Source organism: Artemia franciscana, chromosome 14, assembly GCF_032884065.1.
Source record: "Artemia franciscana chromosome 14, ASM3288406v1, whole genome shotgun sequence".
NCBI lineage: Eukaryota > Metazoa > Arthropoda > Branchiopoda > Anostraca > Artemiidae > Artemia > Artemia franciscana.
The window spans coordinates 9,854,807-9,881,673 of NC_088876.1; the positions used below are offsets into that span (position 1 = coordinate 9,854,807).

Consider the following 26,867-nt stretch of genomic DNA (forward strand, 5'->3'; position numbering starts at 1 on the left):
AGGTATTACCTTTTATTACCCTACCTTTTAAATAAAAGGTATTTTAAATCTAGTAAACTAAAACCCGGTACTTTACTCCTTGGAGCTCTCTGTTCCTTATTCGGTTTTGAGAAATAAATCTACATTATAGCCTACAAACATTGAATAGATCATAAACCCTCCCGACTTACCACAACTACCCACAACTCTCGCAATCAAATTAAAGATCTTTTTTAAGATAATTTTTTTTAAAAGATAATTTTTTTAAGATAATTTTTTTTTTTTGAAGTAAAGACTTTTTTTTTAAGTCTGCTATGATAGCAGTATCTGCAGTTATTAAAAGCAGATACACTACTGGCCAGCGTTGCCAAATATTTTTGGCCAACTTGCATTTCTTGGCCAAAAACTGTCTTTTGTCACCAATTAAAAAGCCAAGGAGTTCCGTGTTTGAGAACCTTTTAACAAATTTCTTTTTGTTTTATTATTCTTAGAACATAAAAAAATGAAAGAGTAGATAGCATCATGCTTGAAAACGTAAGAAGTTTTCAACGTTCGTTCTTGTTTGATAAATTTACTTTAATTGACTAGATGAAGAAACTACCTCCAAACCAATTGTTGCAGCAAAAATGCACACAAGCGTATATTTTTATATTTAGTTAACTCAAAATTAGAAGAAACTGTTCAATCTCAAATTCTTTTCATTTTTAGGAAGCAAGAAAATGAAAAAGTAGAAAGTATTATGCTCGAGAACATCCGAAAGGCCCACTCGAGACGAAAGCAGCCCCTAATTCTCGAATTAGATACTCTTCTTCCCCCAGTTAAGGAAGTGCAGAACAGCTTTGTGAAGCTGCGAGATTTGATCTGCGTGCCTCCGGATTCAATGCGAATATTATGGGATCAGGATGATAGATTTTTAAGTCAGCTGGAATCGACAAGGTGGCTTCATATGGTATCGTCTTGTTTAAGGCTGGCTTCAACGGTCTCAAGAGTAATTATGGATCAAAAAGTCTCTGTTGTCTTGCAAGGTACGCCATGTGTACTTTTTTTTTTTGGGGGGGGGGAAGATGCATATCTAAGTTAAAAAAGAAGAAAAATGTATAGTGTGTAAATTTAATTTTGCCTGAATGCAGTCACTATTCCCATACGGTTTGTGATTCCGATCCTTAGCCAAATTATATCTGGTATATTATAAGGTTTTTTTTTAGAAAGAGTGGTCGTATAAACTTCGGAGGTGGCTCATTGGATTGGTAATCAGAAGTTCTAGTGCCTTTTTTAAGAGTAACAGTGATCGGAGGGCATTACCCCCCCCCCTAAACACACACACGTCGTAATATCCCAAAATGCATCCAATCGAAATTTTGAGATAGCAATTTTATTCGAAATAGTCCAAAGATCATATACCAAGGCTTTTAGGGTTGAAAAAATTCCCCAGAACCTTGGGGCCATTTTGTTCAAAATAGCCCAGACCTCCAGAGCCCTGGGGCAAGGGTTGTAAGTTATGCCCTGGGAACATGTAAGGTTTTCATGGAACGGCTGGTCGTAAAAACTTCAACTGAGGCTCATTTGATTTGAAATCGGAAGTTTCGTGCCCTTTTTACGCTCCCCCTCTTCACGCTAGTCATTTCCCCCCATTTCCCTTATCATTTCCTGGGGAAATGATATTGAAGATAATCAATTGACCAGAAAAAGTAACATTTGCACGTTACTACTACTACAACTACCACTGCAGCTGCTGCTACCACAACTACTATCACCAAAACTACTACTTCTGTAGCGGGTACTATTAAGGCTAAGGATATTGAAATAAACATCTGACGAAACGTTGAAGGGAAACATGGAACTAAATCAAAGCATATTATTTGCATACAGAATACTTACACAGGCGTATCACCAATATTCTCAGAACGGATTGAAACTTCAGGGGCATCATGAGTGGAATGTTCAATTGACTAAAAGGGAAAGTGTACCTTCTACTACTGCTATTAATACTGCTGCTACTACTGTCACTACTATTAATAATAATACACTATTGCTGCTACTACTGTTCTTACTACTACCACTACTGCTATGATACTAGTGTAATGCTCTTAGTTCACTCGATTCGCTGCGCCTGAAGACTATACTAGCCCAACGGTCAACTGCCTGTCGTGAATCTTTTTCGGGGGTCCTTAACGCTTGGTAAGGCGAGCCCGCCGGGTTCGAAACTCCCCGTTCTTCCTGACCGAGTTCAAACTAAGGAAATCCAAGGTTCTCTTTCAACTACTGTATTAACTGAAAATGCAGGGCAAGCACGAGACAACCAATAACACTTATAAAAACGCCTAACAAAACCTAAATCACACTTACTTATGTTATATCCTTTTTAGACGACAAATGACTTAAGAAAACAAGCACCAAGGCTAGAAAACTTTACTTTTTATACTTTCTCAAAAAACTACATTTTTCCAGCCAGGTACTTCTCTGTGGTTTAATGACGTGCCTCAAATCAACTAAAACTCGATAACGATTTATTAATTAGATTTTTGGAAAGGAATGGTTTTTAACATTTAATCAATAATAGTTTATATTCATTAAGTTATACTTATTACACTAGTAAGATTAAGGCTAAACGTATGCAGTTGGAAATTTAACAGAATATTAAGGGGTAGTTTGAACTAAATTAAAACACGCAATGTTTATGCAGATTGTCAAACGTGCATATCTTAAGAATGGATTTGGGTACTAAGTTGGAACATTCAGAGAATACTTAAATGGGAAGTTCAATTGACAAAACGTAATATGTGCGTGCCACTACTAACACTACTACCACTGCTACTTTTACTAATACTACCACTGCTACTAAACTACTCCAACTGCTACTTCAATTGCAACCACTTGTAATGCTTAGAGTATTAAGATTAAAAGACCGTCAAAAGGGGGACAAATGCGCAAATCAGCAATATTTTTGAAACGGCTTATCGTTCCAAGGTGAAACTTCTGGGGCATCATGAAAGGGATGTTCCACTGATCAAAAGACAAGATTTTACATGCTACAACCGCTATCAATAGTGCTGCTAATATTCTTACTAGTACTACTAATGCAACACTAACACTGCAACTACTTCTACTACCACCGCAACTACTGGAATGCTAGTACTATTAAGGCTAAGTCTATAAAGGTAAAATTATTCTGTCTGAGACTACAAGTAGCCAAACCTATTAGACTTAGGTCACTTGTTCGCCTGTGAGTTAAAGTAAGTTCATTTCTCCGTTTTGCATTTAAGTCCAGTGGACATCATCCGTCATGACTCAACCCAAATCATTCATCCCTTAGTTCTATGACAATCTGCCTTATTTCTGCCCTAGGATGTAATGGATGGATGGATGGACGATAGACTTATGTATCAACAAATGAAATAATATCATTTGTATACAATCCTAAAACAGGCTTATGCCAGATTTTACTCTTACTCAGACTGTCTGTCTTGGCTTTTTCTTCAATTAGCCATGGCTTGATACCAGCAACTTGATTTTAATTCAAATGACTTTCTTGTACAACCTACTAAAGAATAAAAAAGAATTGGGATTTAAATGTGCAATCTTTCTATAATTTAGTATCTAACTGGGTAATTACGTATTATAGCAAACACATTCTAGTTCTTGATCTGAATGTAAGATCTGAGAAAAACGGTTTCATATCCACAAAGACTAGTGACGGGTGACAGAATGCATTGGTTAATTTTAGCTATATATTTACACGTCAGGAGTAGGTATATTTACCTACTCCTTATTAGTTAAATATTTTACTTTGTATATTAATTGGGTTAGGTTAGATTATAAACTATTTATACGTGTTCTAGGGGACTTAGTTTCCATAATTACGCTACTAAAGTATTTTATTTTCATTATACTTGGGAATGTTTCATTAGGATTAACCTAACTTCACTTCTTGAGTGTTGTTGCTATATCAAATAAGTGCCAATTAGCACTTGCGTGTTATCCCGACCACACTCAAGAAGTGAAGTTAGGATAATAACAATGAAACGTATTAAAATATAAGAAAATATGATATTTTAGTAACAAAATTATGGAAATTACAATAGAAAATTATGGAAAGTAGGTAGCCCAGAACCCATTATATTGAATTCTTAACATAACGTAACTTAACCAACTGTATACATTAAATATTTAATTAAAATATATATATACATAGTAGTTTATCATACTCAGGCTAAGCTGATTCTCCCAGAGCAACACAAAGAAGCCGGATTTAAACAGATCAAACTTCTTGAGTGTGGTCGGGATCGCACATAAGTAGACTATCGTAAGGACTTCTTCGGAGGTGTATTTTAATGATCGTAAATTAAATCTAAACAACATTTTCCTCAAACGAAAGTATAGAGAATTTTCCAGGCATAATTTTCCGCAGGAAGTATTCCATGGGAAACTTTCAAACGAGAATGGCATTATCAAGGGGGAATTAGTGCGGGAGGAACTTTCCAAGGAGGACTTTTGTCCAAGGGGGTTTTTCTTCCAAGGAGGACCCCCTCCCAAGGAGGCTCCCTCCAAGGAGGGGTAGCAGGGTTTTTCTACATTACTTGAAAAATCACGAGGAATTAATTAAATCTAGTTTCTTTTTAACTGAAAACAAGAAGGTACATTAAAATTTAAGACGAACATAAGTTAGCCCATGGGTGCCCATAATTAGGGGGGGACTATGAAAAACACTTTATATTCTTGAATATCCTTATATACTTTATTATTTTCATTAGAATCAGCTAGAATCAGCAGACAAATTAAACCGTTTTTCTTCATAAAAAAAAAAAAAAAAAAAGTCCGTAGAGAAATTTTATAATTTCAAAACCTTCATCATAGAACTTGTCTACTGCACCTAAGTATTTAATACTTGGTTAATTTTTTTTGGTATCAACCCAACGAAATTAAAACAAGTGGAGATCAAAAGTTTCTTTAATAAAGAGGCATCTTTTTGAAGTATTTACACGTGTTGCATAGTAGGGCCCCTTTGTTAAATTTTCCTTCCTGTTTAATTAAAAAAATATTAGCGTTTGACAAAATAAGCTCTCAAACATTTTCAATTAAATTGAAAATTCAACGCTATATTTGATATCACAGGTCACAGGCAGTGTTTCCACTTTTCTTTTCAAACAATCTGCCTTGGCGATTTTCGGTACAAAATCGGTAGATGGCTCTCAAGGTTCGGTAGAATTTTCAGTAGGACTGTTTTTCATTTTGTGTTATGTTTTTGGAGGTGTTTGAGCGATTTGCGAATAAAGTACCAGGTTCCAAAAACTCAGAGAGCGAATCTGGAAAGAAAAGCGGGATTTCGTCGATCAATTTTTGTCAAAGTTGACTCTGTTTTGAAGGGGAGCTTGAGAAGCAGATAGGAGCTCGAAAAATAATGAAATATATTTAATTTTGAAACTAAGTGTAGTCGTATTTCGTTCAACAGACAACAGCCATGGGCCATACAAAAAACAAAGATTGACCACCAAAACAAAGTAATATTTTCCGGGGATTCAGAGTTTTCTGTAGATTTTCGGTAGTTTCGGGATCTTCTTTTTTTGTCGGGAGATGGATAGGAAATTCGTTAGATCTCCAGAAAAATCGGTAGAAGTGGAAGCACTGGTCACAGGTACCAGACGCCGGCTTTGAAAAAAAGGCTTCGAGCTTGGAGGCACTGAAGCGCAAAATAAAAAGCACTTTCTCTGTTTAAAAATTATTCTGCTCCTTCAACCCCTATATACACCCTCCGAGATGCTCAAACGCACGAACCAAAACAAAAAGAAAAGCTTGGTTGTTCTTAATGTCAGATAATAGACATACTGAAATATAACGTTTTTGCAACCTGTTGTTTATTTCATTTAAGGACGCAGTTTTTGTCTGTGTGGGAGCGGAGGGGATGTTCAACCGAATTGCTCATTATTGGGAAATCCTCCATGTCCTCCCCACATGAAGATATTTTTGAAATCTTATCTATTTTAATTTTAGAGGGTTGGTAGTCTTAGAAAGGTTATATTAAAAGTCATATCCAAAGTAGGAAAAGATGAAAATTTGTCCGCTATATCCATACTAATATGGAATGTAAATGTTGGAAAAGAGATAAAACATATAATCTGGTAATGGGAATGTGTAGGTAAAAACATGATAAATGTTTACAGACGCATAGCATAAGTATAGAATGTGTTTCCTACTATCAATCCAAAAACATCATTAGGCCAAAATATTCGTGCTAGCTTAAGAATATACATAAACAAATATACGGGACTGTTCAACTATTTTTATTATTTAACGCCACAAGTTACGACCTAAAGCTACAGTTCAATATGGTTTTCGTTCAAATTAGGTGTCTTCTCACAATCAGCGATGTATCAGCTTATAGATACGTTGTTTTTATTTTGCGGCCTCAGATTTAAACCACTATTTTTTTGGGTGGGGGAGGTATGGTTGGTTCCTATTTTTTTCATATCTCTCTTCTCCACATCTTAGAAAACTTCCAGCTGGGGTAGCTATAAATTTGTTTGGTTTCTTATTTAATGGAAAATCTAGTCTAGGAATGGAAAATTGAGGACACAAGAGTTCTTCTAAAAATATAGAAACGGTTTAAAATTGTAAAAACACAGATTGTGGCTGGTCTTTTTCTGTAAGGAGGGCAAATTTTTCAATAACGAAAATTTGTATTATAGGAGGTATTTCATTGCTGCGAGTATTGTCTCAACTTGAATGGGTTTCATTTTTCAATTGTAGTCTTTGAGTGTAGTGTTCATACCTAAATAATCAACATGTCCTTCAATTGTACCTTTTCCCTTTTGTTTCTATTCTAGAAACAAAGTTTACTTTCTGGAAAACCCTTATACAGGATTTTTGAAAATAGATCACTAGGGTATATTCAACCTTTTTAGTTGCTACAACCCTGAAATACAGGTTACAAATAAAGTCAATTACTTTGCGACACCCTTCATTAAAATATTTTTAGCTTAATAATCTGTTTCGTCAGTTAGGTCCTGCACACTTCAATGTTTAGTTTTTATGATCCACTGAGACCCTTCGAAGATGGGATTGCGACCCCCGCCACCTTCGTGGGTCATAATCCCCTATTTATGAAATGATAACCATTAGGGTAGTCTAATCGATTTTGAGCCACAAAGTTTCTTTTTCAGATGAAAATAGCTAAAAACATTTCTGAAAATTTATAGTTGTGTTATAGTCTTGTTTCTAGTTATGTATGTTTATTAATTTCCTTGCTATGGGTAGTGGTTAGTATTGGTTATGTTTGTTTAGGTGTCAAACTAAAAATTGTTCTATGGCTTGTAGAAATATTAACAGATATTACCATAAAATAAATTTAGAACTTCAGGCTTATGTCACTAAAATCTTTTTCTACCAGTACTTACTGCTCTTTTTGATTGCTATGCCTCTTTTTGCATCTACATTAGGAAAAAAATAAAATAAAAAAAATCCTTACCCTCTGCATTTTCGTGAATCCAGTTTCAAATCTTTGATGGTGTTCGGTGGATGGTGTTTTGAAAAAAAAAAATATTCTAGGGAAACTACCTGCTCTTTCCAGTGGCAACATTTTAATTCAGTATAGTTATACTTAAAATATACTTAAAACCTAGAACATAAGCATACTTGAAATTGTTAAAATCAAAGCAGCTTTTTGTAAATCATGTATATCCATGACCAGGCTAATTTTCTCTTATCTGTAGAATGTACGGGAACTCCAGGAGATTCCAACATTGCCCTAAGTGGTTTAAAACGGTAGGTGGAAGAGGTGGAATCCTCTGGTGGATACCAAAATTACTTTAAGGGATTTAAAACGGCAGCTAGAGGGTTAGGTGTAATTATTACAATGAAGAATTAAGTATATTAAACAGTTGTTTTAAAAATCACAGTTTGGAGGCGATGGGTCTTTGAAGCCTGAACCTTAATCCAGTTCGATTCGTCCCAGCACAAATTACAAAAAGACTCACGGCTTTAAGAACACCAAGGACACGAAAATGCAAACGCTTTTCTCCCCTGAACCGATTATTAGGTCTATTAATACCTGAAAACCGTGATAATGAAACATTTTCCCTTCCTTGTTATAAAATTTTGAAGTTTTTTGACAACAAGAAACAACAACAAGTAAATCTGTTCGTTAAACTTGACAACGCGCTTCTCCCTTAAAAGTGCACATATTAACAATCTATTGAAAACCAATGACAACTATTCTATCAAAGAACACCTACACTTTCTTAAGCTGTTTTGCACCATAGGTTTTTAGCTTATTTTTCCCCGGTATTTAACCGACTTTTCTTCTTTTTTTTTTATTCGGGCACCAATATCAAAGAAACTTCTTGGCTGTATATGCAGGTCTTTTTCATAACTGGAATTTCCAGAAAAGGAACTTCTTGAAAGGTTGTAGAGAGGGGGGCTTTAAATACCTGGGTATGAAGGAGAATCATGCGTAGCTGTGTGGCTTGGTGCTCAGGCGGCTTGGGGCTACAGGGAGTGATTATTAATGATAATAGTAGTATATTGTTGTGTCAGTTTCCTCTTTACCAATTCATAATGTTTGAACAATCAATGGTATAATCGTATATGACAGTAAATAATGAATGAATTGATAAAAACGATTATAAGGCAGACTAATGATAATAATATCAAACAGTTCGTGGTAAAGAGAAAAAATGGAATTTTGATACCAATAGTTACATAAAAAAAATTGCATTTTAATGCTGATTTTTAAATATATAATTTTCATCAGGATTAGTCTTACCCATCAAAAGTTACGATCCTGAGAAAAGTTGCCTCATTTCAGTAAATGGGGGGAAACATCCTCTAAAAGTCATACAATCTTAACGAAAATCGCACCATCAGATTCAGCGTATCAGATAACCTTATTGTAGAAGTTTCAAGCTCCTATCTACAAAAATGTGGAATTTTTCATTTTTTGCCAGAAGACAAATCACGGATGCGTGTTTATTTGTTTTTTTTGTTTGTTTGTTTTTCCAGGGGTGATCGTTCGAACCAGTGGTCCTGGAATGTCGCGAGAGGCCTCATTTTAACGGAAATTAAAAGTTCTAGTGCCCTTTTTAAGTGACCAAAAAATTGGAGGTCGCCTAAGCCCCCTCCCACGCTCATTTTTTCCCCAAAGTCATCGGATCAAAATTCTGAGATAGCCATTTTATTCAGCATAGTCGAAAAACCTGATAGCCATGTCTTTGGGGACGACTTACTCTCCCGTAGTCCGCGTGGGAGGGGCTGCAAGTTACAAACTTTGACCTGTGTTTACATATAGTAATGGTTACTGGGAGGTGTACAGACGTTTTCAGGGGAATATTTTTGGTTTGGGAGGGAGAGTTGGAGGGGGGTTACGTGGGAGGAACTTCTCATGGGGAAAGAGACTTTTAATGAAGGGGGCGCAGGATTTTCTAGCATTATTAAAAAAAAACAATGAAAAAATAAACGTAAAAAGTTTTTTCTACTGAAAGTGAGGAGCAGCATTAAAACTTAAAACGAGCAGAAATTATTACGCTTATGAGGGGTTTACTTCCTCGTAATACCTCGCTCTTTACGCTAAAATATTTTTAGTAATTTCAACTATTTATTCTATGGCCTTTGTGATCCAGGGGTCATTCTTAAGGAATTGGGACAAAATTTAATCTTTAGTGTAAAGAGTGAGGTATCGGCGAGGGGTAAACCCCTTCAAATACGCAATAAAAACATACGAATATAGAAGTTCGCTACGTAAGTTAATTCGTAAGTTACGTATATTTTTTATTAATGAAAACGTTCGTAAAAAATTAAAAGTTCCAGTTGCCTTTTTAAGTAATCAAATAATTGGAGCGTAACTAGGCTTCCTCCCTCGCTCCTTTTTTCTCTAAATCTTCCGATTAAAATTATGAGAAAGCCATTTAGCCAAAAAAAAAATATTATGCAAATTTCGTTTTAATTATTTATGTGCGGAGAGCCAAGATCCAAACATGTTTTAATTCAAAAATGTCCAGTAATTAAATAAAAAACAAGTTTTTTTAAATGATAGTAAGGAGCGACGTTAAAACTTAAAACAAACAGAAATTACTCCGTATATGAAAGGGGCTTTTCCTCCTCAACGCCCCGCTCTTTACGCTAAAGTTTTTTACTGTTTTAAAAAGTAGGGTTAAGAGAAAGAGTCAAACTTTAACGTAAAGAGCGGGGCGTTGAGGAGGAAAGAGCTCCTTTTATATACGGAGTAATTTCTGTTCGTTTTAAGTTTTAATATCGCTCCTTACTTTCATTAAAAAATACTTGTTTTTTTTGTTTAATTGGTAATAAGGCCGTTCATAAGAGCGTGATAAAAAGCTATTAAAGTTGTTAGGAATTGAAAAACGTTTTTTGACTAGCCTCTATAAAAAGCGATAAAACAGAAGAGGTTTGAATATTCAATGACATAAATGTATATAACAGTAAAAATTATAGAATTGGTATGATAACAAGGCAGATAAAACAAAAAGAATGAAAAAAGAGGTTATAGAATAAACTTTAGAAAGTATATTGTTGCGTCAGTTTCCTCTTTACCAATTCATAAAATCAGATTTCATTTACACTGTCCTTGGTACTTCAAAAGGGCCTTGAAAACAGTGACGGTTTACTGATAAATATTAAGGAAAGTATTTTCTGGTTTTGCTACTTCAAACTATTAGTCTGGCTACCATAGGAACTATTCACGGCATTTTTCTGACGTAATTTAGCGTTTGAAACATTGTATTGTTTTTATGTGTTAATAAGTCATTATTTTTTGTCCATTGTCATGTAAGGAAGCAGTTAGTAATAGAAGTAAATTAGTTTTAGATATTATTCCTCCCTTTTCTGTTTCCGAAAATTTGTAATGGACGGTAGCAAACAAAAAAATCGGGTGAATTATTGAGCGCTTTAAAGAAACATTGAGATAGGGAACAACTTTAACACCATTCCAGAATTGGACCAGCCTTGTACAGGAAGCTTCTTAATAAATCATCCAAAGAAAAGTTGAATAAGCTTTGATGGAAGAAAATAACTTGATTTAAGTACAAGAATAAAATTTAGGGGGCATGAAGAAGATGTCATGCAGATGATTTTGTGAAACCAAGGGAAATGTGTGGATTTTCTATGTTGGTGAAATATATATTTTTCACTTTCAGGCACAGTACTTGATTTTTACAGAAAAAATATACTTAGGTTTGAACTTTTGCCTATACTATGTTATGGATTACTGATACTATGTTTAGGACACGAGTCATTTGTCACAAATTCAAGGATTCCGCCAAAAGACTAATCGCTCAACTTTTTTGATAAAGCTCTGTAATTAGCGAATAAAAAGTCTATCCATAAGAATAAAAGAAACGGCTTTTTTTGTTTCCATACCACTTATACTATTGACTGTGAAATAAAATTGGTGCCACACAATGTGTTACTCAGAGAATAATTATGTTCCTAAGGAGTATTAGAAAAAAAAGAAAAAAAAGCCTGATTTTTTAAAATTGAGATAAAAGGCCTTCTACCTGTCGTTAAAGATGACCAGCCCAAATGGTACGAAGGGGGGGGACCAGATCTATACCCTCTCTGTTAGCTATCCTTCGTCAAAATATGGCCAGTTGAAACCTTTACAGATTACGGAATGTCTAATGATATGGTATTCCACATAACATTGGTCACGACCGTCAATCTCTCCCTTCCACGTGCTGGCTGATATTCCCAAACAGTCAGTTTTCATGTTCTTTTTTTGACACTTTGCCTTGCACTACGTCATCTTTATGTTCAATCTCCATCAACTTCAATCGCAAATATCTTCGTCACACCTTTTTCTTAAGTAATTTTGCCAAGTGTAGAATTCACACTATTTATTGAACTGAAATCAATATCATAGATGATTTAGCTAATTTGCGTCGGTCAGGGCCGTCAAGCACTGTTTGACTGCTCTGGAGTATTCTTGTACAGCTGTAACAAACTATTCAAAAGGAATTATTTGTTAAAATTGACAATTTGCTAAGGAAGGATTTTTCAAATTCACTAATTCACGAACAAGAAATTTATTTAATTGAGAATGCAAAAGTAGAGTTTAATGAAAATGGAAATTTCTTGGATTTTCAAATATTGTTTTATTGAAAAATAATTTTACGGTCACGCAAAAATATGCTGAGGTTGTTTCTTGAGAAAATGAGTAATTATGCCCGTATTTGTAAATAAAAATGCGACCACTGGAGAGGAATCTTATATAATTGAATAATAAGAAATAACGTATTTTTTTTACGATAAAAATATAAATAGCCGTTGTAGGTCAGAATGAGAATCATTTTGTTGATGCAAGCTATCGTCAAGAATAAAGTCCAGCCAAAATGCGTTCATGTTTACAAAATAAAAACAGATATAAAACAAACATGTGACGCCTTCATTAAACGCCTCGTATAGCAAGCAATTCTTATTAAACACAGACGTATAATGCGGTACAAATGAACATAAGAAGGATTCTGTTCTAAGGTGGTAATATTATGTTTCTGTTTATCACTGCTGAGAAGAAATTTGTCAGAATTCAGGACCAAACAAAAAGTGACCCTCATGAAGGGATAGTAGTTGTAAGGTAGATGTTGCTGATTTATAACGTGTATGAGCTTTGCGCATAGTCACTTCGACGGCTCTTTTCTGTAATGGCCCAGGTCGGTAGCTCAAGCAACCTGTGTTGTTAACTCATGGCCCCCTTTAGGACAAGCATTTTCTTAATCGGTTTGATGAGTGTGAGGTACAACAATGTCAGCCAGAAAAAACAAACTGACGCATTAAGATAAGAGTAATTATCACCTAATTTTTCTTTATAATGATTGTCTCAATATGAGTGCTGATAGAGCAATTAATGCTGAATGTGACGTCAAGAGTTGTGGCCGAAGATGCTTGTTGTTTCGGTGAAGGAGATGCACAAGATCTCTCTTAAGACGATTAAAGGGAAGGATTTGTTTTTTATTTCGTTGATTTGAAGACTGTAAAAAAAAACAAAAAAAAAAACAAAAAAAAAAAACAAGAAAAATACAATAAAATTATAAAACCCTAGAATTTCCTAGAAAGAGCATTGTCCATAGTAGTTCGCACTAAAAGTGGTTTTCTTGTCAGACGCCTCTTGTTTCCATAGTGTGCGTTAACTCTGAGCAGTCTCTACTACCGATAGTGTAATAATTATTTTATAATTTGAAAATTTCATCAACATGTCTATGCCTATGTCTATGTCTATCTATATGTCCTTGTTTATATCCATGTCTATGTCTATGTCTATTTCTCTGTCTAAGTGTAAGTCTTTGTCTATGTCTATATCTATTCTATGTCAATGTCTATGTCCTTGTCTATGTCTATGTATATATCTATGCCTGTGTTTATGTATATGTCTATTTCTATGTCTATGTCTATATCTGTGTCTATGTCTGCGTCTAGCTGACGCACCTTCTATGTTTTTTCATTCTTTTTACATTGCTCTTTGATGTTTCTATTTTTATGAACATCTTATTTGCTATTTCATGGCCATTTAGCATCCTATTTCCTTAAATGCAAATTAAGAATTTTAACAGAAAAATGTATGTAATTGGCTATCAATTTTTGCTCATATTGTAAGATAATAAATGCTACAATTTTATCAGTTAACAATATTCTTTAGATTTTTTTTTGGATTTGGACGTGCGTTTGAACAAAGAAAGTTAAAATCCTTTGAACCAAACTAACGAGACGGAAAAAGTTAGTGAAAGCTGAATATTTCAATTCTATTTAAAGGGACTTTCCCCAGCAGCAAGCAATTATAAAGAGAGAGGGAAGATGTGGAAAAATAAATGAAGAAGTAAAAAAGGATCAGAATACAAACATAAGACACTAATTGGCGATAATACAAGCTAATCCTAAAAAAGAACTAAAATCTAAATGAGTAAACTGACTAGCGACCACAACATAGTGTTATTTAAACATGAAGCACAAGAAAAAATTGAAGGGGAACAAATATAACTGAAATGTATATAAAACAGCGAGCCATCAACTAAAAACTCAACTCCAAGGTAGTGAGTTGAAAACTAAAAAGGATTTCTTTTGTATTTTTACGGATTATTGTGTTATGAACATATACGTTTTATTTGATTGTTAGAAGTTTTTCTTTTCTTCTAGCATGTTCTCAGCCTATTCTTTCTCTATGGGCTGGATACTTCAATCGGTACTTGTTAATTATAGCAACCACACCCAAGAAGTGAAGTTAGAAAACAATTCTTACTTCATAATATGCATAATAATTGTAGCTAACACATTTTGCAAGCAGATCCGCTATACTCTGATTTGCAAATATATAGCCCAAATTTTATACGTTTCCTATCTATTCTCCCAATGCGGCTCTCTTGTTTCAACCCGTTTGCCTGTAAATTGAACCACTGTGACGAAACAAGAACCGGAAAAACAAGCGACGGATGACAGAATGCATTTGGCTTATATAATTTGGGCTATATATATGCCCATGAGGGCAACGTATAGCGGGTCTGCATGCAAAGTGTGCTAGCTACAATTATTCTGTAAACTATGAATTAAGAACTGTTTTCTTACTTCATACTGGCCAAATATTGGCATGGTCGCTATAGTTAACAAGTACTCTTCAATCGTTTGAAAATAAAGAAACTTGAACATGATAAAATTAAAATTGAATTGGAATTCTGCAGAATGTTTTTTCCAGTATCAAATCTTCACTAGCTAATAATCATGAAGAATTTCTTAGACCGTACTGCCTTTCCATTTATAGCTAAAATCAATGACAATATTTTCTGTTTTCTTTTTTCTTCTTCTATTCTTTTTGTATAGCGTTTGTATGTTTTTCTCTATCTCAATATGTTATTTTCTAGCATCTGTTTTTTCTGTCTCCCTTTGCCCCGTTTATACAAGCCTCCAGACGTGAAGTCGAAAAATTTTGACTTTGATTAGTACTTGTATATAAAAAAAAAATGTGTTCTGGGTTTTCTTTCTTAATTAAAAGTTTTATCCGTTATTATATTTTTATTTAATTTTTTCATTGATCATCTTATTTAATTCAAGGTAACTTTTGTCTATTTTAGAGAGTTCTGGTCGTGATTGGAGCGCAATCATCTCGTCACTGGCTCAAATCCTGTTGGATTCTCATTGTCGCACCATTCAAGGATTCCACAGTTTAGTTCAAAAGGAATGGGTTGCTCTTGGTCATCCCTTTTCTACACGACTAGGAAGGTGGACTGTTTCAGATGGTGAACAGGTAAATACTCTCATCACATTATCTTTCACGAGAACTGTAACTTAAGTGGCATTCGTGTTCAGATGCTGAACAGGTAAATACTCTCATCAAATTATCTTTCACGAGAACTGTAACTTAAGTGGCATTCGTATTCAGATGGTGAACAAGTAAATACTCTCGTTTTTAGACATACTAGACACGTTTTTAGACAAGTAAGTCTAGCTAGGCCTGCACATGAATGCTGCTTAAGTAACGTCAGTTTTGTAGCATAAGCATCCTGGATGAAAATGTGAGCAAAATGAATGAATTTTTAGTGGTTTTGCAAGTTCAGGTTGCTAGAATAGGTTTGAAAATGAATGTTCTGAAGACTAAGTCACTAAAACTAGGAATAAGTGAAGATGAAAAGGTGACGTTGGGTAACGAAAAGATTGATCAGATGGGCAGCTCCATTTACCTTGGTAGTATTATTAGTAAAGACGGTGGGAGTAGTGAAGATGTTAAAAGTAGAATACCCAAGGCTCAGGGTGTTTTTTTCTGTCACAGTTAAAAAAAAGTTGGGAAGAATAGGAAGAAAAGTCTGCAAACCAAGATTAGAAAATTGAAAGATGCAGTGATAACAGTGGTCAGATATGGCTCTGAAGCATGGGTGCTCTGGAAAGCGGATGAAAATTTACTAGCTATTTTCCAGAGAAATTGTCTACGGATGGTTCTGGGTACCCAGCTGACTGACTGAATTTCAACACAGTAGACTGTATGGAAAATGTGGCTCAATCCCGCTTTCTATGGCTTTAATGAAAGAAAGGTTGAGATGGCTAGGACACGTTGTGCGGATGGAGGATGACCGATTGCCGAAGATTGCCGAAGCCCTAGACGGTTGGCCTTTTCGGCCAACCATCTAGGGCTAAACGGAAAGCAAGTTGTCCTCGTTTGGGGTTGTAGGAGTGTGGGGTTGTCAGTCATAAGGAAAGATTTAAAGGAAATGGGAACTTCATGGGAGGGTGTAAAGAGGGAGGCTTTGAATGTATTGGGATGAGGAGAAGTGTGCGTAACTGTGTTGGCCTCAGGCGGCTTGGTGCTGCGGTGATTTGTTAGTAGTAGTCGCAAATGCGAATATTTAAAAAATCTAAAACAGTGTAAGGTTCTAGAAAGTCAAATCCTGCCTTAAATTGGCCAGTAACTTTGGTTTTTGTAAACACGTGAATTTTGTGTTTGTTTGCCTATTGGAGTTTATCCGTACAAAAGCTGAGAATGCTGGTAATTCCATGTCCTTATGTAGCGTGGATGTACAAGTGGCATTCAATTTAGTTGTTCTGTATGTTGCCTCCATATTGGTACAGTCATAATTGTGTTACGGTCAAGCTTGAAACCCTCTTATAAGTAAGCCTCTCTGTCTCATTCGAGGTCTTAGACGAAGTTCAATTCTGATTCCTGTTATGTTTAACATTCTTTCAGATACTGTGATGGATTAAGGACGATGAAGGGTGGATTTTATATTGTTGTTTGCAACCTTCGCTTGAATTGTTCCGCAGGCAATTTTCTGCTTATTCGTTTGAGCCTTTCTACTTTACAAGAAAGCTTGATTCACTAACTTTTGGTTATTATCTTCTACGGATTTTTTCGTTAATGCTGCAAAGACTTGAGTTTCTAGTTGATAATGCCCATGGTAAAGCCACGTCTCTTTTATTTGTCAGGTTTCACGTCGGTTATGCCAAACTTGCTAAAAAAGATTATAGACAACTTTTACTCTCCAAATTGTGTTGTTCCCTTGCAATGCCCCCCGCACTTAATGTTTTGCTACTTTAGGATTCGTTGTCTAAAATTGAACTGTTGGAAGTTTGTTCGAAATTTTGTCCCTGTTTGGAGTTTTTATTAAGTTAACCGTTGTTTTGCAAGAATAATTTTATTTAGCAAAATTTTTTTGTTCTTGACCTGTGAGATGTTAGGAGTTATGTAAAGTGCGAAGTGGTTAGTACGAATATGAATCATTTGCTTCATTTTCTGCCTTTTGGCATTATTTACGAGGGTTAATTGAATTAATATTGTATTTTGTATTGTTAAGAAGTCGATTTTTTCTTTGTTTTTTAGCTCGTCTTTTTTCTTTTTCCTTAACTCGCTTTTATTTGTATCTCTGTAAGCGGGCAAAAGCAAACTTATTAAGCGTCTGTTAAGCTCTTTTTCTCGCTTAGTGTGAATAGTATTTCATTTGAATAACGTAAGAGTATTTTTGCTTTGAATAATCTGTTTTTGTTATTGTAATAATTTGGAATACAGAAAGAGGTTGGGAAAAGTAGCTCCTGGTTTCTTCATTGTATTTTATTATCTTTTTTTTTACACAAACAGGATAAAATTAAAAAATCAGATTACAACTGTTTTATTTCATTTGAAGAACGTAAGAGTATTTTTGCTTTGAATAATCTGTTTTTGTTATTGTAATAATTTGGAATGCAGAAAAAGGTTGGGAAAAGTAGCTCCTGGTCTATTCATTGTATTTTATTATCTTTTTTTTTTTATACAAACAGGATAAAATTAAAAAATCAAATTACAACTGTTTTATACTTTTTGTTACTTTTAGGTAGCTGTTGTAACAAAACCAGTTAAAAATTCTTTTTCTAAGTAGTAGTATTAATTTATTATCCAAAAGAAATAACAGAGACAAAATCAATTGATAGCACACCAAAAGCGTCGCTTGCGAGGGTGTGCTACTAACAAAAAAGAACGAAAAAAAGAAGAGCAAAAAAAAACAAAGAAAAAAAGATAAAAACAAAGAAAAAAATAAAACAACAAATTAATCTATAATAAGCAGAAGGTATTTTCAAGTTCTTTTTAAAAGAGTGAAATGGAATTCTGAGACCAAGTTTGTAATATGTTGATGGTAGCCTGACTCTTTAGGGGAAGGACTTCCCCCCTCCCCTCCCTCGGCTTGGGTTTAGCTTGATTTGCAGCCGCTTCTGCTCGTATTTATACGGATGTGTCAAGAAAAACCAAGGATAAAGGTTAGTAAAGCCGCTAAAATCAGTAGCTCTCAATCCTAAAATTCTAGATCCGCCTCTGCTCTGCCTTCTATATCCCTCGGGTGACCGTATCCTTTGTCTGATGGAGAAGGTTGGTTGCCCGAATCTTGAAGACAATTCCAAGCAAAAAATGTATTTGAGCAACTGTAGCTTGAAATTGTAAGGTATTCTACAATGCTAGTTGTTTTATAGTTGCATCCCTAGTCAGAGAGCCTATCAAAGAAAGATTTCGTCATTTTTCTTGTCTTTGCTTGAAAATTATTGTAATTAATGTAATTTTTTTGGATTTTGAAAAGTAATACTGATTGTTGCAATTAAAGGAGTTTGAACTCACGTTCTTTGAAATTTCTTAGTTTTTATATTTGTATACTTCTACCTTGCCTCTCCATACCTAGAGTTAAATATAAATATAAAAGGCTTCTTTCTCCGAATGTTCAAAAATTTTATAAGAAAAAATGTTCTTGCTGCCAGGAAAAGCTGAAAATTTTAAAGATTAAAAATGAAAGCATTACCTGTTTATAACATTTCATAACTATTCAAGGACAAATTTTATCCTTGACCGTCCAATCATTCCGTTTTTAACCCTAAAACATTAATATGATTCATGGTGCCAAGACAAAACAAAATGCTTTTTTTAAGTTTTTCGGTACATTTGAAAATAAAAACCTTTTCTTGCATGTGCTTGTATACTTTTTTTTTTACGATTTTTAGTTTTTGGTAACTCATGGGATCATTTCATTCCCTATACTATTCTTACTGTCGAAGCTTGTAACATTTCAATCCAAGAGTGCGTCTACCTATTCTTCTGAATAACCAATAGGTTCAGTAATGGCGCAAAACGGATGTTAGCCTTTAAAATGTGATTTTTTTCTTTAGATCTGGTCTTGCCCAAAGTTCTCTGTTCTTGATGAGTTCTTGATGAGTTATGGGCCCACGATAATGTATTTTTATTAGAAATTAATGTGTATGTAAAATTTTAGCGCAATTGCTTCGCGTAGAAGTAGTTGGAATGTTGATAACAAGAATTGGTCTTTATGCTTTACAATGCTTTGATCTGCTCAGACACACTTCAATAAAAGTATTAAGGAATAACCAACCCGGACATCTGAGCTCTATGAATCTTGGTGAGGGATAGCAAAGGCATGTACAAAAATAGTAAATATATATTCGTTCAAAAATATATATCACTGGAAATACTCCCTTTAGAATGGTAAAAATAAGAAAGTGTACCCTCTTCGTAAATTGGAGTGCAGGTCTAAATTTTAGTGGAAAACTCCTTTTTATTCCAAAAGTAAGGTGTCCAAAATCTTGTGATCAACTCCGGCCTATATCAATAACTCCGAACCTTTCTAAAGTTGCAGAAACGTTTATTTACCGCAAACGTCTCTGCACATCTAGACCCGTATCAGTATGGATGCTTAAGAGGCAGCAGCACAACTGTTTATTTAGTACGGATGTACCATCTCATTGTCGACTGGCTCGACCGAGGAAGTGCTATAGTCGACCTTCTCCTCGTAGACTACCGAAAGGCTTTTGATCTTATTCGCCATTCCGTTGCTATCACAAATCTACGCACCATGGGTGCGCAAAAACATATTCTCCTTTTAGTGATCAATTTTTTACAAGCCCGCTATCAGTGCGTTTACAGTCTTTTCCCAGGAGATACCGACTCCGAATGGGTCGAGCTTACATGCGGAGCCCCACAAGGTACTAAGCTCGCTAGTCTACTGTTTTTGGCAGTGATAAATTTCATCCTTTCCGGCTATGAAGAAAGATTTAAGTATGTAGATGACTTGTCAGTTCTACTGAAGTACAATGTTGAGAAGTCTGAGGCTGTCCCCCAATTCTGTAACGAACTAATCAAAAACTTCAAAGATGAATGTACTGCGAACAGCCTCCAAATCAACGAAGGAAAGACTAAAATCCTTCGCTTTAATCCCCTGAAGAGAGACTTTGTGTGCCCTCCTCCTCCTTATCCTAGTGAATCTTCGGCAGTAGTGCTTGGTGTCAAGTTTAGCATCGACTGCTCTTTCAGCCTCCATGTCGATACAATTATCAAAAAGGCAAATAGTGCGATGCGGACACTTATACTAATGCGTCGATTTGGTTTTTCAGTGACACAACTAAGGATAGCCTATCTTACTTACATTCGACCGATTTTAGAGTATGCATGTCCCGTATGGGGCCCACAAGTCAATAACACTATTTACCTAAGTGACCAGCTTGAGTCAATACAAAAAAGAGCAGTCAAAGTAATATTGTGCGATGCTTTTACCGAATATAAGTTAGCATTATCCACTTTACAAATTCCCTCTCTTCAAGAGCGTCGTCTCAGTTTGATCCTTGAATTTGGCCAATATCTTCTCAGAAGTGATAAATACAGATCGATACTACCACCAGTTTTAGTGAAACATCGAAGTACTAGGTTGAAGAAATTTGACAGATTAGCAGCACCTCCTTCACGCACAAATCGTTTTTCCAACTCATTCATCCCTTTCTTTGTATCAAAGTATAACAATTGTTGATTTTAAACTATTTGCCTTCTGATTTTTTTTTTGTCGTTTGATTTAATCCTTTTTTCTTTTTTGTAAGCACAAGCGCCATTTAGTTTTATGACTACGAAAGATTGTGCAAATAAAACCTATTCTATTCTATTCTATTGTTTAGGTCAAGTACTTAACCGCTTGTATCTTTTCTCCTTTTTACATCTGCTCCGGAATCAAAAGTTCAAAATTCTTATAGAAACCTCAAATCATCCTTATCCGTTTAAATTATCGTGATAACATGTTGTTTTTTTTGCAGAGTCCGCTGTTCAACTTGTTTTTAGATTGTGTATGGCAAATCTTGCAACAGTTCCCAGCCCAGTTTGAATTTACCTCAACATATTTGATCACTATTTGGGATTCAATGCATCTCTCCGTTTTTGATACCTTTCTTTTTGACAGTCCTCGGGATAGAAAATGTGCAGTCTTGGTAAGTAACTCTCAACCCCAGCCTCACTTAGCCTCTAGGCCAATAGCCACAGACTGGTAAAAATCACATCTCAAAGGAAAGTAGATAATAGTTTTGTTAGTTGCTTCTGAAGAAAATGTAATGTTTAATGGATTGTTTGTTAATTTTTATTTTTTTTTAAACCCTGTTTTTTCCCGGCCATAGAGCCTTACGGAGGAACTAAGTTGAAGTGTGTGTTGTTTTTGTATATAAAACTATGGTACTTGTCATTTATTTATTTTTTTTTCAATAAATCCATTCATCCAATTCACTCATTCATTCATTGGTAAGTAAGCCTTTATTCTAGCCAGACTCAGTATCTGGATCAATAGTCACGAACTGATAAAAATCACATTTCAGCAAAATTATAAATGAACTTTTATATGAACGTTTAAAAGTAATGCCCTGACAATATTGAATGCCTCCGATTGGTGTTAAAGTACTTGTGAGCATAATCTTTGCCAGTTACAGTTATCCCCGACAAAATTCTGCCAAAAAAGTGGGGAAACGTTTCCAGAACTAGTTAGAAATGTTTCAAGTGAGTTCATGCTGTGTTGAATCAACAAATGTGTTGCCTAAGCGACAAACGGTAAAACTACCTTTGGTACAGCTTATGAATTTGCATTCTGAGCAGTTAATTATGGTTTAATCTCCTTAATAGGATTTGAAGTTTGCCGCGTGTTTAGACAAAAACGGCCGTATTCTTTCAATACATACACATTTTATGCCAGGTTTTGAATTAGCAATTACTTCCAGAGTAACGTTCATCCTGTCTATTTTTTTTTTCCAGCTGGAGAGTTTGATTCAGTAAGAATGAATAGTGGCAATACTGGATTTGTGGAAATACTTTCGATAGAGGTTAGATCTCATCGAATCTTACCCATTTCGCGACTTAAAGGCTTATCCAAATAAGTTTTCTTCTTTTAGTGTCTATGTTTTACAACTCTAAAAAATATGCCAAGGAAACGGTATCTTTTTTGTAATAAATGTCAGTGGATCTTTCGCACCTGTGCGCTGATTAAAACGCTAATTCTATTCACCCTTTTGAGAAACTTGGGTGCATTTGTTCATTTCGGAAATAAGTTCAGATTATTTCATGCGGTTTTTCACTTTACCCAGAGCACCGAATGAACGAAATTAGACCTTTTTGCTCAAAGGGTTAAAATATGCGGCTCTCATACAATTTTGTACTCTAATTTCTACGTAAAATCAAAACACTCAACTTTTTCAACAAAAGCGAATTAAACAAATTTTGTGCTGAAATTATTCAACGGAAAATTTATCATAGCCACACACACACACACACATATATATATATATATATATATATATATATATATATATATATATATATATATATATATATATATATATATATATATATATATATATATATATATATATATATATATATATATATATATTAAATTATCCAATATTGGATAATATATTAATTATCCAATAAATTAAAGAAAATTCCAAATATATAGTTGAAACCACGCCACAAGAAATATTAAACAAACTCAACACCCTTCACAATAAACATATCTTACCTAAGCTAGGGTCACCTGTCCCCCTCTCCCATAAAAAAATTAAATAAAAATGTTACGACATTAAAAATTTTTTAAAATTCTCTTGAAAATTCTAAATGAGTGACATTCTTGAGCTGACTCAGATAGGCTATTCCAAATAATATGACAAGCAATTAATGGATTAAAGTCAGACCTCACCGATGGAGTAAATAAAATATTAATATTCCTTGAATTGCGAAGATGATGCTTAGTAGTATTAGCAGTAGTAGCAGAGGAATTTTATTGAAAATAATAATTTTTTTATATAATAGTACAACAAAAGCGGAACTTGCAAGGATGTGCTAAAATAAAAAAAGAAAATGAGTACCTTTTTGCCTTATCACATAAATTAGATAGTGGTTTCAAAAAAGAAGAAAAATTTGACTTCAATACAGTAAGGCGATAAGTGACTCAGGACTGAACGAAGCAATGGAACAGAATTTTTAAAACTGATCCAGGAAAAATGTATTTTAGCTTCCTCAACATTCCAAGACTCCTTGAGATCTTCATATTAATTAGTTGAATATGATGCTTGAATGAAAGGTTTTCACCGAGAAAAATACCGAAAAATTGGACATACCAATCCTTAGGTCTATTGAGAGAGTCTCTTGAAAGCTGGATATCAGTTAACTCAAGGCAAGCCAGAGAAATAAGGAAAAACTTTTAAAAAACTTGACTTGGTAACATTTAGGGCGAGGCAATTAACATCGAACCAAAGAACGACTCTCTCAAAAAGATCCACTAATTTGGGATGCATCTCAGGCCCAGTTCTTACTATAATACCAATGGTACTGCCATCAGCGAAAGCAACGAGAGTATCCTCATTCTGCGAAAGTGATGGATTTTTTCTTAGTATTGAAAGATTCAGGATGACGTAGGAGACAGCAGACTGTAGGTTCTCGTTTCTTAACCGCAGGTATAAGGTCATTAGCATAAATCAAAAACAGAAACGGTCCAAGAACAGAGCCTTGAGGTACACCAAACTCAACTTCAAACGAAAAGCAGCAAAGGGAATCTACGGAGATAGTTCTACCCGACAAACAGGAATCAAACCGAGAATGAGCCTGTCCTCTTACACCATTGTGTGATAGCTTATAGAGCAGAATCTCATGCGGTAAAGAATCAAAGGTCTTACGGACATCCAAGAGTATAGCAGCGGGAATCAAACCAGATTCAAGCGCGGTGTGGAGAAAATTTAGAAGAGTTACACACGCTGGCTCCGTAGAATTTTTAGCACGGAAGCCAAACTTAAAATCATGAAAAAACTTTTAGCCTCTAGAAAAGCAAGTAGACGGGAAAGCTTGGTCTTTTCAAAAGTTTTGCTAAAAACAGACAGCAATATAGGGCGATAATTGGCTGGATCATTTCGTAGTCTACTCTAGCTCGGTTAAGAGAACTGGGGAAAATCCCATTTTCAGAAAACATTTATAAGCTTCGTCAATGGAGAAATGATCGAAGGAAGAATGAACTTAACTACCATAGTTGTAGTGCAGTCATGGTAAGGCGACGAAGAACCTTTCAAGCTATTTACAATCCTGGCTACTTCTGCGTCAGAAGCGGCATACAACACCATTGATTTGAGTCAAGGCGGCCCAAAATGAGATTTGTAATCTGGTTGAGATTGCGAAGACCTGACTGAAGAAGCAGTAGTTTTCCCAATATTGGCAAAATATGATTTAAATGCTTCTTGAACAGACGAACATCCTCAACAACTTCAGGACTTGTAGGGATAGAAAGAGCCGGATAAGAACGTTTGAGGACAGAATTGATCATTTGCCAAGTTTTTCGAATATCCTTCCCACTTTTTTTAGAATATTAAAGGAATTATTGAAGGCCAAAGGTCATCCATGGATTAAGAGGAATAGATCTTTTAGACCTTGAAGTAGAGTGGGACATAACGCATATGTCAAAAATAGACTCTTTCACTGACTCATAAAAGGAATCAAACTTTGAACAAAAATTATTACCCTCACCAAAAATATTCCATGTCTTCTCAGGTAAATGGGATCTTAGGCGGATCAATTCATTCAGACCAAACCTAAAAGAAGCCGAAGCAGATGCAGGAGTATTCCTACTCAACGCTTTTTCAAGGTTAAAACTGGAAAGTACAGGAAAATGGTCTGAGATATCACTCACTATAACAGAATTCCTAACCAAATAAAGAAACGAAAAAATATTATCAATTAAAGTCACTGACGAATCAGTTAAACGTGTCGGAAATCATGTTGTTGGTAGAACACTAGCAGCGAGGATATGTGAAAGAAAATTAATCGTGGTATCGGACACCATATCAACTAGATTTAAGTTAAAATCTCCCATTATTACAAGTTCACACGAACGTCTGCCTGTTAAATCCAAGACCTCAGCAAGGGCCTGAAGAGAAGAAGAGACGGATCCACTCGGAGGTCTATAAACATTACCAATTATCAAAACCTTATTTTGTAATTTGATTTCAATAAACTGTGATTCAAAAGCCCCTTCATCATTCCTTGACAGATTAAACAAACAAAAAACAAGTTTTTTTAAATGAAAGTAAGGAGCGACATTAAAACTTAAAACTAACAAAAATTACTCCGTATATGAAAGGGGCTTTTCCTCCTCAACGCCCCGCTTTTTACGCTAAAGTTTGACTCTTTCTCTTAACTCTACATTTTAAAACAGTAAAAAACTTCAGCGTAAAGAGCGCGGCGTTGAGGAGGAAAAGCCCCTTTCATATACGGAGTAATTTTTGTTCGTTTTAAGTTTTAATGTCGCTCCTTACTTTCATTTAAAAAAAAACTTGTTTTTTGTTTAATTTCTGGACATTTTTTAATTAATGCATTTTTCTTATCTTGGCAGTCCACGCATAAATAATTATAATGAAATTTGCATATTATTTTTTTGGGCTAAATGGCATTTTCATAGTTTTGATCGGAAGATTTTGAAAAAAAGGAGCGAGAGAGGAAGCCTATTTCCCTCCAATTTTTTGATTACCTACAATTTTTTGATTTATAGTTGCCTTTTTTTTTTTGATTAGTAATCAACTACGAACGTTTTCATAAGTAAAAAATATACGTAACTTACGAATTAACTTACGTAGCGAACTTCTATATTCGTATGTTTTTATTGCGTATATGAGGGGGCTCAACCCTCGTCGATACCTCGCTCTTTACACTAAAGATTAAATTTTGTCCCAATTCCTTAAGAATGACCCCTGGATCACAAAGGCCGTAGAATAAATAGTTGAAATTACTAAAAATATTTTAGCGTAAAGAGCGAGGTATTACGAGGAAGTAAACCCCTCATAAGCGTAATAATTTCTGCTCGTTTTAAGTTTTAATGCTGCTCCTCACTTTCAGTAGAAAAAACTTTTTATATTTATTTTTTCATTGTTTTTTTTTAATAATGCTAGAAAATCCTGCGCCCCCTTCATTAAAAGTCTCTTCCCCCATGAGAAGTTCCTCCCACGTAACCCCCCTCCAACTCTCCCTCCCAAACCAAAAATATTCCCCTGAAAACATCTGTACACCTCCCAGTAACCATTACTATATGCAAACACAGGTCAAAGTTTGTAACTTGCAGCCCCTCCCACGGCGACTGCGGGGGATTAAGTCGTCCCCAAAGACATAGTTATTAGGCTATTCGACTATGGTGAATAAAATGGCTATCTCAGAATTTTGATCCGGCGACTTTTGAAAAAAATGAGCGTGGGAGGGGGCCTAGGTGCCCTCCAATTTTTTTGGTCACTTAAAAAAGGCACTAGAACTTTTAATTTCCGTTAGAATGAGCCCTTTCGCGACATTCTAGGACCACTGAGTCGATACGATCACCCCTGGGGAAAAAAAAACAAATAAAAACGCATCCGTGATTTGTCTTCTGGCAAAAAATGCTAAATTCCACATTTTTGTAGATAGGGGCTTGAAACTTCTACATTAAGGTTCTCTGATACGCTGAATCTAATGGTGTGATTTTCGTTAAGATCGTATGACTTTTAGGGGGTATTTCCCCCTATTTTCTAAAATGAGCCAAATTTTCTCAGGCTCGTAACTTTTGACGGGTAAGACTAATCTCGATGAAACTTATATATTTAAAATCAACATTCAAATACGATTCTTTTGATGTAAC

General features: G+C 35.0%; 1 protein-coding gene across 1 annotated transcript in view; it reads left to right on the forward strand.

The window, feature by feature from the left end:
• Positions 1 to 26,867, forward strand: part of LOC136035289 (myotubularin-related protein 10-B-like) — a gene marked incomplete at its 5' end in the record, with an annotated part of 52,713 nt that overhangs the window by 10,103 nt on the left and 15,743 nt on the right. The window contains 3 exon segments of the mRNA XM_065716973.1: positions 688 to 1,004; positions 15,039 to 15,211; positions 21,004 to 21,174. Coding sequence (XP_065573045.1) covers positions 688 to 1,004; positions 15,039 to 15,211; positions 21,004 to 21,174 — 661 coding nt within the window.